This window comes from Salmo salar, chromosome 01 (genome assembly GCF_965601325.2).
Source record: "Salmo salar chromosome 01, fSalSal1, whole genome shotgun sequence".
Lineage (NCBI taxonomy): Eukaryota > Metazoa > Chordata > Actinopteri > Salmoniformes > Salmonidae > Salmo > Salmo salar.
In genome coordinates this window covers 1,217,784-1,234,959 of record NC_138291.1, presented here as the reverse complement: position 1 = coordinate 1,234,959, position 17,176 = coordinate 1,217,784, and the positions used below count along the sequence as shown (strand labels likewise).

Genomic DNA, 17,176 nt, shown 5'->3' with positions numbered 1-17,176 from the left:
ACATTCTTATTTACAATGACGACCTACCAGGGAACGGTGGGTTAACTGCCTTGTTCAGGGGCAGAACGACAGATTTTTACCTTGTCAGCTCGGGGATCAATTTAACAAAGCGCATTTGCGAAAAAAGCACAATCGTTGCGCGACTGAACCGAACCATAAACATCAATGCCTTTCTTAAAATCAATACACAGAAGTATATATTTTTAAACCGGCATATTTAGCTAAAAGAAATCCAGGTTAGCAGGCAATATTAACCAGGTGAAATTGTGTCATTTTGCGTTCATTGCACACAGTCAGGGTATATGCAACAGTTTGGGCCGCCTGGCTCGCTGCGAACTAATTTGCCAGAATTTTACGTAATTATGACATAACATTGAAGGTTGTGCAATGTAACAGGAATATTTAGACTTATGGATGCCACCCGTTAGATAAAATACGGAACGGTTCCGTATTTCACTGACAGGAAAAACGTTTTGTTTTCGAGATGATAGTTTCCGGATTTGACCATATTAATGACCTAGGGCTCGTATTTCTGTGTGTTATTATGTTATAATGAAGTCTATGATTTGATATTTGATAGAGCAGTCTGACTGAGCGGTGGTAGGCAGCAGCAGGCTCGTAAGCATTCATTCAAACAGCCCTTCGCAATGCATTGCGCTGTTTATGACTTCAAGCCTGTCAACTCCCAAGATTAGGCTGGTGTAACCGATGTGAAATGGCTAACTAGTTAGCGGGTGCGCGCTAATAGCGTTTCAAACGTCACTCGCTCTGAGACTTGGAGTAGTTGTTCCCCTTGCTCTACATGGGTAACGCTGCTTCGAGGGTGGCTGTTGTCGATGTGTTCCTGGTCCGAGCCCAGGTAGGGGCAAGGAGAGGGACGGAAGCTATACTGTTACACTGGCAATACTAAAGTGCCTATAAGAACATCCAATAGTCAAAGGTATATGAAATACAAATCGTATAGAGAGAAATAGTCCTATAATTCCTATAATAACTACAACCTAAAACTTCTTACCTGGGAATATTGAAGACTCATGTTAAAAGGAACCACCAGCTTTCATATGTTCCCATGTTCTGAGCAAGGAACTTAAACGTTAGATTTCTTACATGGCACATATTGGACTTTTACTTTTTTCTCCAACACTTTGTTTTTGCATTATTTAAACCAAATTGAACATGTTTCATTATTTCTGAGGCTAAATTGATTTTTATTGATGTTTTATATTAAGTTAAAATAAGTGTTCATTCAGTATTGTTGTAATCGTCATTATTACAAAAATCGGCCGATTAATCGGTAGAGGTTTTTTTTTTGGGTCCTCCAATAATCGGTATCGGCGTTGAAAATTCATAATCGGTCGACCTCTAAAAAGGATGTTTTGGGGCATAGAATGCACAGCGGCATGTGGTTCAATTTGAAGAGATAAATCATTGCCATAAGCACGAAATGCTCAACTGTTTTCAGCGGAGTGGTGGCAGCGTAGCCTAGTGGTTAGAGCGTTGGATTAGTATCCCAAAGGTTGCAAGATCGAATCCCCGAGCTGACAAGGTACAAATCTGTCGTTCTGCCCCTGAACAAGGCCGTTAACCCACTGTTCCTAGGCCGTCATTGAAAATAAGAACTTGTTCTTAACTGACTTGCCTAGTTAAATAAAGGTTAAATAAAATAAATTAAAAATAAAAAACCACAAGTGTTCAAAATGTTGTCACTGTAAACACTCATGGAACACTTGGCAATGTTTGTAAAAAAATAAATCAATTCAGTCTCTTCACCTCTGGAATACTTTACATGTTCACAAATATCCTCATTCAGAGGCAGAAGGGTCAAAGAGACTGGTTGTCAGGAAAGAGAGGGATCTTGTCCATATATGGTCATGGATATGTAGTCTATCAAAACCACAATCATGTCCTTCTGTCTCAGCACCAGATTCCCAGTGCTGGAGGTCAGTGGGGTTGTACTGGAAGACTGGCTGTCTCCCAAATGGACCCCTATTCTCTATATAGTGCACTACTTTAGACCAGAGCCCTATTACAGCCCTATGGGTCCTGGTCAAAGTGCCCTATGGGTCCTGGTCAAAGTGCTCTATTAGAGCCCTATGGGTCCTGGTCAAAGAGCCCTATTAGAGCCCTATGGGTCCTGGTCAGAGCCCTATGGGTCCTGGTCAAAGAGCCCTATTAGAGCCCTATAGGTCCGGGTCAGAGCCCTATGGGTCCTGGTCAAAGAGCCCTATTAGAGCCCTATGGGTCCTGGTCAGAGCCCTATGGGTCCTGGTCAAAGAGCCTTATTAGAGCCCTATGGGTCCTGGTCAAAGAGCCCTATTAGAGCCCTATGGGTCCTGGTCAAAGAGCCCTATTAGAGCCCTATGGGTCCTGGTCAAAGCGCCCTATTAGAGCCCTATAGGTCCTGGTCAAAGAGCCCTATTAGAGCCCTATGGGTCCTGGTCAAAGAGCCCTATTAAAGCCCTATTTGTCCTGGTCAGAGCCCTATTAGAGCCCTATGGGTCCTGGTCAGAGCCCTATTAGAGCCCTATGGGCCCTGGTCAAAGAGCCCTATGGGTCCTGGTCAAAGAGCCCTATTAGAGCCCTATGGGTCCTGGTCAAAGAGCCCTATTAGAGCCCTATGGGTCCTGGTCAGAGAGCCCTATTAGAGCACTATGGGTCCTGGTCAGAGCCCTATTAGAGCCCTATGGGTCCTGGTCAGAGTCCTATTAGAGCCCTATGGGTCCTGGTCAGAGCCCTATTAGAGCCCTATGGGTCCTGGTCAAAGAGCCCTATTAGAGCCCTATGGGTCCTGGTCAGAGCCCTATTAGAGCCCTATGGGTCCTGGTCAAAAGTAGTTCACTAAATAGGAAGCCATTCGGGACACAGACAGTGGATTGTCCTCACTTCATTAGCTAGCTGCTCTTCTAAGAGTCCCACAGCAGAATGATGTCAACATGGATGATTCAGTTATTATTATAGAAGTCCAGTTCATCACTTTGTTTTTCTCAACATTCTGGTGATTTGGATTCAGAAGATGAACTAGTGGGATGAAGCTAAGTGCTGATAACCTGGTGCCCGATAACCTGTTAACACGCTTCATTTAATGAAGAATCTCTATTTGCATAGAGAATGTAACAGCAAAACCATTTAAAACAAACATCACTGCATATTATGAAGCTTAGCTTATCACTGGTATAACTTTCAATTCATAAACAGCAACATATTATTGGTTGATCTTTAAGAGAAGCTTGGCAATACACACTCAGTGGCCAGTTTATTAGGTACACTCATCTAGTACTGGGTGGGCCACCCCCTTTGCCTCCAGAACAGTACCGGGTCGGCCACCCCCTTTGCCTCCAGAACAGTACCGGGTCGGCCACCCCCTTTGCCTCCAGAACAGTACCGGGTCGGCCACCCCCTTTGCCTCCAGAACAGTACCGGGTCGGCCACCCCCTTTGCCTCCAGAACAGTACCGGGTCGGCCACCCCCTTTGCCTCCAGAACAGCCCCGGGTCGGCCACCCCCTTTGCCTCCAGAACAGCCCGACCCGGTTCAGGGATGGAAACGTTGCTCAATTGGTATCAAGGGACCTAACATGTGCTAGAAAGACAATCTCCACAGCATTACACCACCAGCCTGTACCGTGGACACCAAGCAGGATGGGTCCATATCCTGACTCTGCCATCAGCATGCCGCAACAGGTACCAGGATTCCTGGGACCAGGTGATGTTTTGCCACTCCTCAGTTGTCCAGTGTTGGTGACGGCCCAATGGAGCCGCTTCTTCTAGCTGATAGGAGCGGAACCCGGTTTGGTCGTCTGCTGCAATAGCCAATCCGTGACAAGGACCGAAGAGTTGTGTTCCAAGATGCCGTTCTCCACACCACTGTTGTACTGCACCGTTATTCGGCCTGGTTGTGGCCTGGTTGTGGCCTGGTTGTGGCCTGGTTGTGGCCCGGTTGTGGTCTGGTCGTGGCCCGGTTGTGGCCCGGTCGTGGCCTGGTCGTGGCCTGGTTGTGGCCCGGTCGTTATCTTGCACGATTCTTGCCATTCTCCTTCGACTTCTCTCATCAACAAGCTGTTTCCGCCCACAGGACTACCGCCGACTGGATGTTTTTTGTTTGTCACACCATTCTCTGTAAACCCTAGACAGTGTCGTGAGTGAAAATCCCAGGAGGCCATTTCTGAGATAGTGGAACCGGCACGCCTGGCACCAACTATCATACCACACTCAAAGTCGCTTAGGCCACTTGTTTTGCTCATTCTAACGTTCAATCGAACAGTAACTGAATGCCTGGATGCCTGTCTGCCTGCTTCATATAGCAAGCCACGGCCACGTGACTCACCGTCTCTAGGAGCGAACCATTTGGGTGAACAGGGTGGTGTACCTAATAAACTGGCACTGACTGTAGATTGGGCCTATCTTTCAGTGACATTGTGCAGGCTGGAGACATGTTGTTGTTGTGCTATTAGTCTATAGTTATACTGACGTTCCCTCAATGAGCCAGGTGCATTTGGTCTTGTACTTGTAGTTCCCTGGTCCGTCTGTCAGGAACCCTGAGGGACCCGTCAGCCTATAGGAGAGAAGAGAGGTCAAAGGTCAGAACAGTCGGCCAATAGGAGAGCGAGAAAAGGGTCAGCGGTTAGCCTATAGGAGAGGACAGATCAGTCAACCAATAGGAGAGAGAGAAAAGAGGTTAGAGATTAAAGGCCATCGCCTCACCTTACTGTACACCTATTACAGTCACACCTGATAACACAGCCATTCATCCAGTCCCAAGATCAGCCATTCATCCAGTCCCAAGATCAGCCATTCATCCAGTCCCAAGATCAGCCATTCATCCAGTCCCAAGATCAGCCATTCATCCAGTCCCAAGATCAGCCATTCATCCAGTCCCAAGATCAGCCATTCATCCAGTCCCAAGATCAGCCATTCATCCAGTCGCAAGATCAGCCATTCATCCAGTCCCAAGATCAGCCATTCATCCAGTCGCAAGATCAGCCATTCATCCAGTCACACCTGATAACACAGCCATTCATCCAGTCCCAAGATCAGCCATTCATCCAGTCCCAAGATCAGCCATTCATCCAGTCCCAAGATCAGCCATTCATCCAGTCCCAAGATCAGCCATTCATCCAGTCCCAAGATCAGCCATTCATCCAGTCCCAAGATCAGCCATTCATCCTGTCACAAGATCAGCCATTCATCCTGTCACAAGATCAGCCATTCATCCTCCAGGAGGTAAAAGTAAAGCATCTCTCATCAGTTGGACTGAGTGCAGCACCAACCAATGACTAACCATCTGACTGCACTATAGACTAGGGCTGCACATTTTGGGGAATATTCAGAGGTGGAAACTTTCCGTGGGAATTAACGGGAATATATGGGAATTAACGGAAATATATGCAAATTAATATTAATACCATTTAAATGTAGATGTTTTTTTTGCATTGGATATATTTACCATATCATATGGAGACAGAAACATAAACCTTTTACCTTATCATAAGTAGAAATAATTGCAAATTATTAAATCCTTCCAATAGAAATAAAAAAAACAATTTAGTTATGAATTGAACTTTAATTAAATGAGTTGACTCTTCACATGGGATGATTTCACTGAACAACAACTGAAAGGGAATATTGAATGATCCCCAGTGATCCATCTCATCTCCCAAAAACGTTTTCAACATACATCTGTAAAATGATAGTCTAGAAACTAAAGCTTTGGTTGTCTTCCTCTCAGGCTTCCATGTCTTCTCCCTGGACCTCCTCAATGTCCACCTCTTGAACATCAGACTCTGAGGCCTCATCTTCACTGTCACTTTCCAACCTTGTTGACGATGGCTTGTTGTCAGGCTCAAAATGCCTCAAATTTGCCCGGATGGCCACCAATGTTTCAACCCTTGTATTGGTCAGCCTGTTGCGTGATTTGGTGCGAGTGTTCCCAAACTAGGACCAGGTTGTGCTCTGAAGCGGCTGATGTTGGTGGGATTTGGAGGATGATGAAGGCAACAGGGGAAAGAGCCTCAGATCCACAAAGTCCCTTCCACCAGGTGGCTGATGATCTGTTGGCACGACTGCTATATTACATCTCCATCCTAAAGCCCTTGCTTGGAAGTGTACTTCGCCAGACTGCCAAGAACCTTGCCCTCATCCAGGCCAAGGTGGCGAGACACGGTAGTGATGATCTCTGCACCAGACAGGATGCTCTTGCCAGCATACTTGGGGTCCAACATGTACGCTGCGGCGTGTATGGGCTTCAGGCAGAAGTCTTCATGCTTTTGGATGTATTTCAGAACTGCAGTTTCCTCTGCTTGGAGCAACAGTGAAGTGGGCAGGACAGTACGGATTTCTTCTCTTACATCTGCAAGCAGAGTCTGAACATCAGTCAGGATGGCATTGTCTCCCTCAATCCGTGCAATGGCTACTGCTATAGGTTTCAGGAGTTTCAGGCTGCTTACCACTCTCTCCCAAAATACATCATCCAGGAGGATCCTCTAGATGTGGCCGTCCATATCGACAGACTGTGATATGGCCATTTCTTGGAGAGACTCCTTTCCCTCCAGGAGGCTGTCAAACATGATGACAACACCACCCCAACAGATGTTGCTGGGCAGCTTCAATGTGGTGCTCTTATTCTTCTCACTTTGCTTGGTGAGGTAGATTGCTGCTATAACTTGATGACCCTTCACATACCTAACCATTTCCATTGGCTCTCTTGTAGAGTGTATCCATTGTTTTCAGTGCCATGATGTCCTTGAGGAGCAGATTCAATGCATGAGCAGCACAGCCAATGGGTGTGATGTGAGGGTAGGACTCCTCCACTTTAGACCAAGCAGCCTTCATTTTCACAGCATTGTCTGTCTCCAGTGCAAATACCTTCTGTGGTCCAAGGTCATTGATGACTGCCTTCAGCTCATCTGCAATGTAGAGACCGGTGTGTCTGTTGTCCCTTGTGTCTGTGCTCCTGTAGAATACTGGTTGAGGGGTGGAGATGATGTAGTTAATTATTCCTTGCACCACGAACATTCGACCACCCATCAGGGATGATTGCAATACAGTCTGCTTTCTCTAGGATTTGCTTGACCTTCGCTTGAACTCTGTTGAACTCTGCATCCAGCAAATGAGTAGATAAAGCATGTCTGGTTGGAGGGGTGTCTGCTGGGCGAAGAACATCCAGAAATCTCTTCCAGTACTCATTGCCTGTGAGGATCAGAGGTGAACCAGTTGCATACACAGCTCGAGCAAGACAATCATCAGCATTTCTCTGACTATGTTCCTCCATTGAGTAAAAAAACACTTCTGATTCCAGGAGGACCGTGAGCTGTTGCTATCGATAAGGTGTCTGACTCATCATTTCACCTCCAATAGAAGTAGAGGGAGTTTTGTCAGAGGTTGCTTGTTGTGAGCGCTGAGGGAACTTTATGCACTTGGCCAGATGATTCTGTATCTTTGTTGCATTCTTCACATATGATTTGGCCCAGTATTTGCAAATGTACACAGCTTTTCCTTCTACATTAGCTGCAGTGAAATGTCTCCACACATCAGATAGTGCCCATGGCATTTTCCTGTAAAGATTAGAAAAAGATGAGTAAAAAAATGTATAAAAAAAATACAATTCCATGTACAGATAAATAGTTAAAGCAGTTAGATTAAACAACTATTTTGTAAGATAAATGTTTTCAAATGAAACATGCATGGAAACAGGTGAATTAACACTCCTCAGTTAGCAGGCTCAAGCAAGCTAAAACCGACATGATAGCAAAAACTAACTAGCAGAAATTGTTAACAAGTTAGGAAGGATTTAAACACACTTTGCTGTAGGCTATTATTTAACAAAAAATCATGTATGTCATATAAAATATATTCACCCCACCCAGTATTGTAATCTAAACTTACCAGAAAGCATGTAGTCCTTGGCTCAGACAGTGTAGTAGTGTGGGCTCAATAGCATCTCATTAGTGTGCAAGATCTTGAGAATCAGCTGTACATGTGATGGAAGAAGAGGGTTGCAGTTCCATTGAATTGGGGATAGTTTAACCAAAATATGCCACAAGACCTAGAATTGCCTTATGTGTATCCCACAAAAAAAGGTTCACTGTTATAAGCTAACTTTTTGCTGAATTTAAGCAAAATTCCCTAAATTTACCCAGAAAGTTTCCGACCCTTTGCAACCTTACTATAGACAGAGGATGGTTGAAGAGTTAAAATGTAGATGTTGTCATTTAATGACAGCTCACACAAACTGCCATGTTTTAGTGTGACTGTCCTCTCCAGTCACAAGCCAGATGGCTGATCAATGAACAGGGATATACAGGGACAGAGAGGGATTTATGCTGAGCTGTTCTTCAACCAGTTCTAGCTGAGCAACTACCTTTATTTACTCCTGTTATTGTCGATATGTTCTTCCAAATAAGGGAACCTCCAGTCTATTGAGGTGTGGTAGACTTCTGACCTGTTCTTGTCAGTAATGAGTGAATGTTATCGTTGGGCTACTCATTGTGTATAATTCCTTGTGCTATAATTTCTCTCTCTCTCTCTCTCTGCATTGTTGGGAAAGGCCGGTAAGTCAACATTTCACTGTTAGTCTACACCTGTTGTTTACCAAGCATGTGCCAAATAACATTTGGAGGTGCTGGATAGACATTTTTTTCGACATACCAGTCATAAGAGGAGTAGTAAATGAAGGTAGTTGCTTAAAATTCCATATTTGGTGAGTAAGAAACTTATTTTGACATTAGAAAGCTCACAGTTTGTTTAACATGATTATGAACGACTACCTCATTTCTGTACTCCACACATACAATTCTGTAAGGTCCCTCAGTCCAGCAGGGAGGTTTTCCAATGCCTTACAAAAAAAAGCAGACATTGAATATCCTTTGAGTATGGTGAAGTTATTAATTACATTTTGGTGTATCAATACACACAGTCATTACAAAGAAACAGACGTCCTTCCTAACTTAGTTACCGGAGAGGAAAGAAACCCCTCAGGGATTTCATCATGAGGCCGATGGTGACTTTAAAACAGTTACGGAGTTTAATGGCTGTGATAGGAGAAAACTGAAGATAGTTACTCCACAATATTAACCTAATTGACTGACTAAAAAGAAGAATACAAATATTCCAAAACATGTATTCTGTTGATGGAGACGGCTCTCAACTAGGAGGCATTCTGCCTTCCGGGAAACAGAAAGGACAATGGAGACGGCTCTCAACCATTGGGGATCCATACAGCCTCCATCCTACTAAACTACACTGTAGCAGTTACAGATCCATACAGCTATGGAGCCTCCATCCTACTAAACTACACTGTAGCAGTTACAGATCCATACAGCTATGGAGCCTCCATCCAACTAAACTACACTGTAGCAGTTACAGATCCATACAGCTATGGAGCCTCCATCCTACTAAACTACACTGTAGCAGTTACAGATCCATACAGCCACCATCCTACTAAACTACACTGTAGCAGTTACAGATCCATACAGCCTCCATCCTACTAAACTACACTGTAGCAGTTACAGATCCATACAGCTATGGAGCCTCCATCCAACTAAACTACACTGTAGCAGTTACAGATCCATACAGCTATGGAGCCTCCATCCTAATATTTACACGACCGTTCAAAAGTTTGGGGTCACTGAGAAATGTCCTTGTTTTTGAAAGAACATTAAAAAAATGGTCCCTTTAAATAACATCAAACTGATCAGAAATACAGTGTAGACATTGTTAATGTTGTAAATGACTATTGTAGCTGGAAACGGCAGATTTTTAATGGAATATCTACATAGGCGTACAGAGGCCCTTTATCAGCAACCATCACTCCTGTGTTCCAATGGCACGTTGTGTTAGCTAATCCAAGTTTATAATTTTAAAAGGCTAATTGATCATTAGAAAACCCTTTTGCAATTATGTTAGCACAGCTGAAAACTGTTGTTCTGATTAAAGATGCAATACAACTGGACTTCTTTAGACTAGTTGAGTATCTGGAGCATCAGCATTTGTGGGTTCGATTACAGGCTCAAAATGGCCAGAAACAAAGAACTTTCTTCTGAAACTCATCAGTCTATTCTTGTTCTGAGAAATGAAGGCTATTCCATGCGAGAAATTGCCAAGAAACTGAAGATCTCGTACAACGCTGTGTACTACTCCCTTCACAGAACAGCGCAAACTGGCTCTAACCAGAGTAGAAAGAGGAGTGGGAGGCCCCGGTGCACAACTGAGCAAGAGGACAAGTGCATTAGTGTGTCTAGTTTGAGAAACAGACGCCTCACAAGTCCTCAACTGGCAGCTTCATTAAATAGTACCCACAAAACACCAGTCTCAACGTCAACAGTGAAGAGGCGACTCCGGGATGCTGGCCTTCTAGGCAGAGTTGCAAAGAAAAAAGCCATATCTCAGACTGGCCAATAAAAATAAAATATTAAGATGGGCAAAAGAACACAGGCACTGGAAAAAGGAAGATTGGAAAAAAGTTATGGACGGTGAAAAAATGAAAAGATGCTGGAGGAGTGCTTGACGCCATCTGTCATCATGGTGGAGGCAATGTGATGGTCTAGGGGTGCTTTGGTGGTGGTAAGGTGGGAGATTTGTACAGGGTAAAAGGGATCTTGAAGAAAGCCAATTTCCTCCTACAACAGGACAATGACCCAAAGTACAGCTCCAAACTATGCAATAACTATTTAGGGAAGAAGCAGTCAGCTGGTATTCTGTCTATAATGGAGTGGCCAGCACAGTCACCGGATCTCAACCCTATTGGGGAGGCAGGTAGCCTAGTGGTTAGAGCATTGGACTAGTAACCAAAAGGTTGGTGGATCGAATCCCCGAGCTGACAAGGTAAAAATCTGTCGTTCTGCCCCTGAACAAGGTAGTTAACCCACTGTTCCTAGGTGGTCATTATAAATACGAATTTGTTCTTTACTGACTTGCCTAGTTAAATTTAAAAAAATGAAATACTGAACTGTTGTGGGAGCAGCTTGACTGTATTGTACGTAAAGAAGTGCCCATCAAGCCAATCCAACTTGTGGGAGGTGCTTCAGGAAGCATGGGGTGAAATCTCTTCAGATTACCTCAACAAATTGACAACTAGAATGCCAAAGGGCTATAAGGCTGTAATTTCTGCAAATGGAGGATTCATTGATGAAATCAAAGTTGAAGAACACAATTATTAATCAATTAAAAATCATTTTTTATAACCTTGTCAACATCTTGACTATATTTCCTATTCATTTTGCAACTCATTTTATGTATGTTTTCATGGAAAACAAGGCCATTCTGCCTCAAACACGTGCCCGCCCTCCTGTAACATACCAATCCATCGTCCTGTTGTCGAACAAAGAATTTTGTGCCTTTATTTCGACCAACATAGATGTATTCATTCAAATGAATAAAAATTATGACACCTCCCCCTCTCTTCTTCGGGAGACTTTCAAAGCTGTATGACAGGGAAAGATCATTTCTTACAATGCTCATTATGTCAAAGCAAACTGAAACGTTAGGAACTGGTGGACTCAATCCTGGAAATAGACCGCCAATATTCAACTTCACCATCTCATGAATTATACGCAGAGGGGCTGAAACTTCAAACTCAATTTAATCTGCTTTCCACTGATAAAGCAGAGTTTCTGTTGCAATGAACAAGGGGGACGTACTTCGAATATGGGGACAAGACCAGCCGCCTATTGGCACACAAACTTAAATGCCAGTCAGCATCTCATCTTATCTCTCAGGACTCTTCCCGTAATCTTACAAGTGATCCCTCTAATATTAATTCAACTAACCTCTACAAAGCTGAACCCCCATCAGATAATACGGCTATGGACAACTTTTGAGATAACGTGGATATCCAATCCACTGATATGGACATGAGTAAAGTTCTGGACAACCCTCTGCATCAAGATGAGATAACAAAGGGTCTAAAGTTAATGCAAAGTGGCTAGGCCCCAGGCCCTGATGACAAGGCCCCAGGCCCTGATGTCTTCCCAGTCAATTTGTATAAACAAATTCTCAGATTAACTCGCCCCATTACATTATTAGATATGTTCACCGACTTATCACATGTCTCCCCCCCAACTCAAGCCTCCATCTCACTTATACTTAAGATCCGGTGGAATGTAGGGGATATCGGCCCATTTCCCTTTTGAACGCCGATGTTAAACTATTAGCTAAGGTTCTAGTATGCCGGTTGGAACCTTCAGGATGTCATATCTGACGGTCAAACGGGTTTTATCAAAGGGCGACAACTGTTTTCCAATGTACGCCGGCTTTTGAACATTATAGTCTCTCCAGACCCCGAAATTGTTGTTTCTCTTGATGCAGAGAAGGCTTTCGCCTAGTTGGAGTGGGATTATTTATTTTAAGATTTAGGTTTTGGGTCCAATTTCATATCATGGATACGTCTGCTCTATTCTGCTCCTACGGCTAGCGTCCAACTCTCAACGTTCAAAATACTTCCCCCTCTCCAGAGGGACCCGTCAAGGGTGTCCTATGTCCCCGCTCCTTTTTTCTAGTGCGATAGAACCGCTCTCCTTGGCCTTAAAATGATCTCCATCATTTACTGTAATCCACCGAGCTGGTAAAGAAGTGTCACTGTATGCAGATGGTCTACTATTATTTAGGTGTGAATATAACACACTCTCTGGCTACCCTCCATAAAACAAACTTTTCAAGCCTAGTCATACGAGTTAAAGTAGAATTACAATGCTGGGATAGTCTGCCTCTCTCATTAGCTGGCAGAATCCAATCTGTTAAAATGAACATTTTACCTAGGTTTCTATACCGTTTTCAACATCTTCTAATCTTTCTGCCAAAATCATTTAAAAAAAATGTTTTTAACCAAGTTGGATAGGCTCATCAGTCATTTTATCTGGGCAGGCAAATCACCTAGGATACGTAGAGCAATACTTCAAAGAAGGAGACAAGATGGAGGATTGGCACTTCCAAATGTACTGCTTTACAATTGGGCAGCCAATATTCAAAGGATTATGGTCTGGTGTAATGCTCCAGGGACCAACTGGTGCTTATAAGATGTGCAGTCCTGCCAATCATCCTCCCTTTCTGCACTTGCCTGTGCCACACTGTCCTTGTGTCTTTCAAAGTATCCTGGAAACCCCATTATGCCCTCTACTTTTAAGATCTGGAGATAATTTGGTCAACATTTTACACTTTCTGGTCCCTTCTCTTCTAAGCCCCATCTGTATCAACCACCTATTTTTACCCTCCAAACTCCACCAGGCTTTTGTTTTGTGGCGTGAGAGAGGTTCGGTTTGTTTCAAAGATGTATTTTTAGATGAGAAGTTTGTCGGCTTTAATGATCTCGTTGCTAAATCTAATCTGGCTCATTATAATCTTTTCCGCTATTTTCAAGCCCGTAACTTTGTTCACTCTCATTAACTGCCTCCCAAGACGATGCTCGAGGAGATTTTGTCCCTCCCGTGGAGTCAGCAAGGTCTGATTTCTAGATTATATGACATTATGCTGTCCTCTGAACCCTCTCCAATAAACAAAATCAAGACAGACTGGGGTAGTGAACCTGAACTTGACTTTACAGATGACAGGCTGGACGAGGCTTTACAGACGACTGGCGGGACGAGGCTTTACAGACGACTGGCGGGACGAGGCGTTACAGATGACAGGCTGGACGAGGCTTTACAGACGACCGGCGGGACGAGGCTTTACAGACGACCGGCGGGACGAGGCTTTACAGACGACCGGCGGGACGAGGCTTTACAGACGACCGGCGGGACGAGGCTTTACAGACGACCGGCTGGAGGAGGCTTTACAGACGACTGTAAAGCCTCCTCCAGCCACATCATGTGCTCGGTTAGGTTTAATTCAGTTCAAAGTCTTGCACAGAATTCACTACACCAAAGAAAGACGTAGTAAATTCCTCCCAGACACAAATGACACGTGATAAGATGTTCATTCACTCCTGCAGACCACAGCCATGTTTTTATTTGTGTTCAAAGCTGTCTGAGTATTGGTCATCCTTTTTTAATACGCACTCCAACATTCTAGATCTTGGCCTGCAGCCTTGTCCTCTAATAGCCATATTTGGAGGTCCATCTTTGTTGCCTCGTCTCACTGAAAGTAAAGGGGACGTTGTAACGTTTGCTTCCCTTATAGCCCGCCGGCAGATCTTCCTTAACTGGAAATCCTTCAAACCTCCCACTGTATCATCCTGGTTGAAAGATCTGTCTTTTCTACACTTAGAAAAAATTAAATACACTCCGAGAGGCTCTACTGGTGACTTTTCCTTGAGATGGCAGCCTTTCATTTCCTGTTTTGAATAGTTGCCCTCTATTGATCAGGAATGTTGGCCAACGGGATACAGGAGGGTAGAGATAGTATGTTGAGATATTTTTATTTATTTTTGTGTACATATGTATATTATCTTCAATTGTAAATTTGTTACAGAAATTGTAAATGTATGCAGCTTTTGTTGTTAAAGGGAGGGAGGCGTTTCAATAAGTATAGGGGGATAAAATGATGTATCTGTTCGATTTCTAATTCTTCATATGTCCAATAAAAATATATAGAAAAAAATAACATCTAAAACATCTACTTGGAAATCTATGGAGGAACTGAACATGGTTGTCCAGCAATGACCAACAACCAACTTGAAGAATTTTGAAAAAACGAAGGGGAAAAAAAAAATTGGCAAATGTTGAACAATCCAGGTGTGGAAAGCTCATAGAAACGTACCTAGAAAGACTCACAGCTGTAATCGCTGCCCAAGGTGCTTCTAAAAAGTATTGATTCAGAGGTGTGAATACTTACGATTTATTTATTTAACTAGGCAAGTCAGTTAAGAACAATTCTTATTTACAATGACGACCTACCAAAAGGTAAAAGGCCTCCTGTGTGGACGGGGGCTGGGATTAAAAATAAAAATATAGGGCAAAACACACATCACGACAAGAAAGGCAACACTACATAAAGAGAGACCTAAGACAACAACACAGCATGGCAGCAACACAACATGACAACAGCATGGCAGCAACACAACATGACAACAACATGGTAGCAACACAACATGGTAGCAACACAACATGGTAGCAACACAACATGACAACAACATGGTAGCAACACAACATGGCAGTAGCACAAAACAGGGTACAAACATTATTGGGCACAGACAACAGCACAAAGGGAAAGAAGGTAGAGACAACAATACATCATGTAAATGAGATGTCTTTAATTTTCCATAAATTTGCTAAATTTTCAACAAAAAAATGTACTTTCTCATTATATGTAGATGAGTGATAGAAATAATATATTTAATCCATTTAGAATTCAAGCTGTAACACAAAATGTGGAATAAGTCAAGGGGTATGAATACTTTCTCAAGGCACTGTATGAAACTTTGAATTATAGTTTGTAAACTTGATTTCAGACCATCTGCCATAGTGCAACTTAATATATACATTTCATTTGAACATTCAATTAAATTGAAATATATATATATATATATATATATATATATATATATATATATATATATATATATATATATATATATATATATTTAAACTGAATATAATATTCACTCAATTCAGTGTCAAATCATGAAACAAGTTCAACTTATGAATTCAATGATTACATTTGTACATTAGAAATTCAAAAATGTTTAATTCAAAGTCCTAGCTAATAGAAATTCAAAATGAAGGAAATTAGAATTTATTTTGGCAGTGAACTCGCTCCATATTAATGTTGAGACCAGAGCGTCGGGACTCTTAACAAAACTCCCCCAATACAGAAGAGGACTTCGTCCAATGACTGATATGTAATGGAAGTCGTAGGCAGCGACTCTCACCTGAACCTTCCTCCGCAGTGTTGGCATTGGTCCCCGACCCAGCCGGGGCTGCACACACAGTGGCCCGTAGACGTGTTGCATTGCCCGTTCATACACGGTTTGTCGCATTCTTTCGCCTCGGTGATAGTCGGCAGTCCAAGGAGCAGCCCGAAAGCGGAGAAAATGAGCAGTGTTTGGAGCATCGAGGCCCGGCCACCGACCTCCACCAGCCCGCTAGTCAGGCTCAGGATGCAGGCCGGACGCCGTATCGCTCCGTCCATTCTCCAAAAAGATGGCTACTGCTCGAAACAGGTCCGGACCACTAGTCCACTTCTGGTCGGATTTGAATGCGACCGGCACTGGTTTTCAAGTTCCGTGGAGATTTGAGAACGACTCCTTCCTATCTCCTTGTTGTTCCTGATTTTAATCTCATTCCTGCATCACATTTTTCCAGTGGCTATGATACCACCGATGAACATAGCTGCATATTGACATCAGGAAGTGACGTCAGGGGGCGTTTACAGACACACACGGAAATGCGCAACGAGGACATCAATTTTATTAAGGGTTTAAAATTCCAATTCAATTTGTTCCAGTAAATGTATGATCATTTTTATCTAACACATGATTTAATGCATACTTAAACTTTATACATGTACACTCAAATTACAGATGAATCTGATTGAATTGCATTCGAAGTTTATTCTTCATTATAAAGGCCCTGCAAGCCCATGGAGCCACAGCGCTCTATCATGATGAGAGGTCAGCCCGCAGAAGACATCAACAGACAGCCCTGACATATAGTAATCACATTACAAATATACACGAACCAAACTGACTGTAAATGTGTCTGCTGTAATAATCGCAGTCTAATGTCTCCATCTATACATTTTGAGAGGGTTTTATGCACACAACAATAAAACAGCATCACATTTACATTTTTACATTTAAGTCATTTAGCAGACGCTCTTATCCAGAGCGACTTACAAATTGGTGCATTCACCTTATGATATCCAGTGGAACAACCACTTTACAATAGTACATCTATAGCTTTTAAGGGGGGGGGGGGGGGTTAGAAGGATTACTTATCCTATCCCAGGTATTCCTTAAAGAGGTGGGGTTTCAGGTGTCTCCAGAAGGTGGTGATTGACTCCGCTGTCCTGGCGTCGTGAGGGAGCTTGTTCCACCATTGGGGTGCCAGAGCAGCGAACAGTTTGGTAACAAACCAGTTTTATAGTTCAGAATGTAGGTGAATCACCATCTCACTATTAGTACAAATACATTCTCATGATTTATCAATGTAATTATTCCCTTACTGGATTTAGCAAAGATGGGACATTTTATTCTGAAGACGATTTAATATGGAATATGCCAGTCTTCCAGTGCTGAAGCCGTGAGGACAG

General features: G+C 43.1%; 1 protein-coding gene across 8 annotated transcripts in view; it reads right to left on the bottom strand.

Moving 5' to 3' along the window:
- Nucleotides 1-16,275, bottom strand: part of LOC106610160 (attractin) — a 200,869-nt gene extending 184,594 nt beyond the window's left edge. For all 8 annotated transcript variants that reach the window (XM_045704524.2, XM_045704555.2, XM_045704577.2 and 5 more), the window contains exons 1-2: nt 15,795-16,275; nt 4,467-4,550 (exon numbers count right to left, since the gene is read on the bottom strand). In XM_045704524.2, the coding sequence (XP_045560480.1) occupies nt 4,467-4,550; nt 15,795-16,054 (344 nt within the window). In that variant the 5' untranslated portion in view covers nt 16,055-16,275. The remainder of the gene's footprint in view (nt 1-4,466; nt 4,551-15,794) is intronic.
- Between the last annotated feature and the right edge of the window lie 901 nt (nt 16,276-17,176).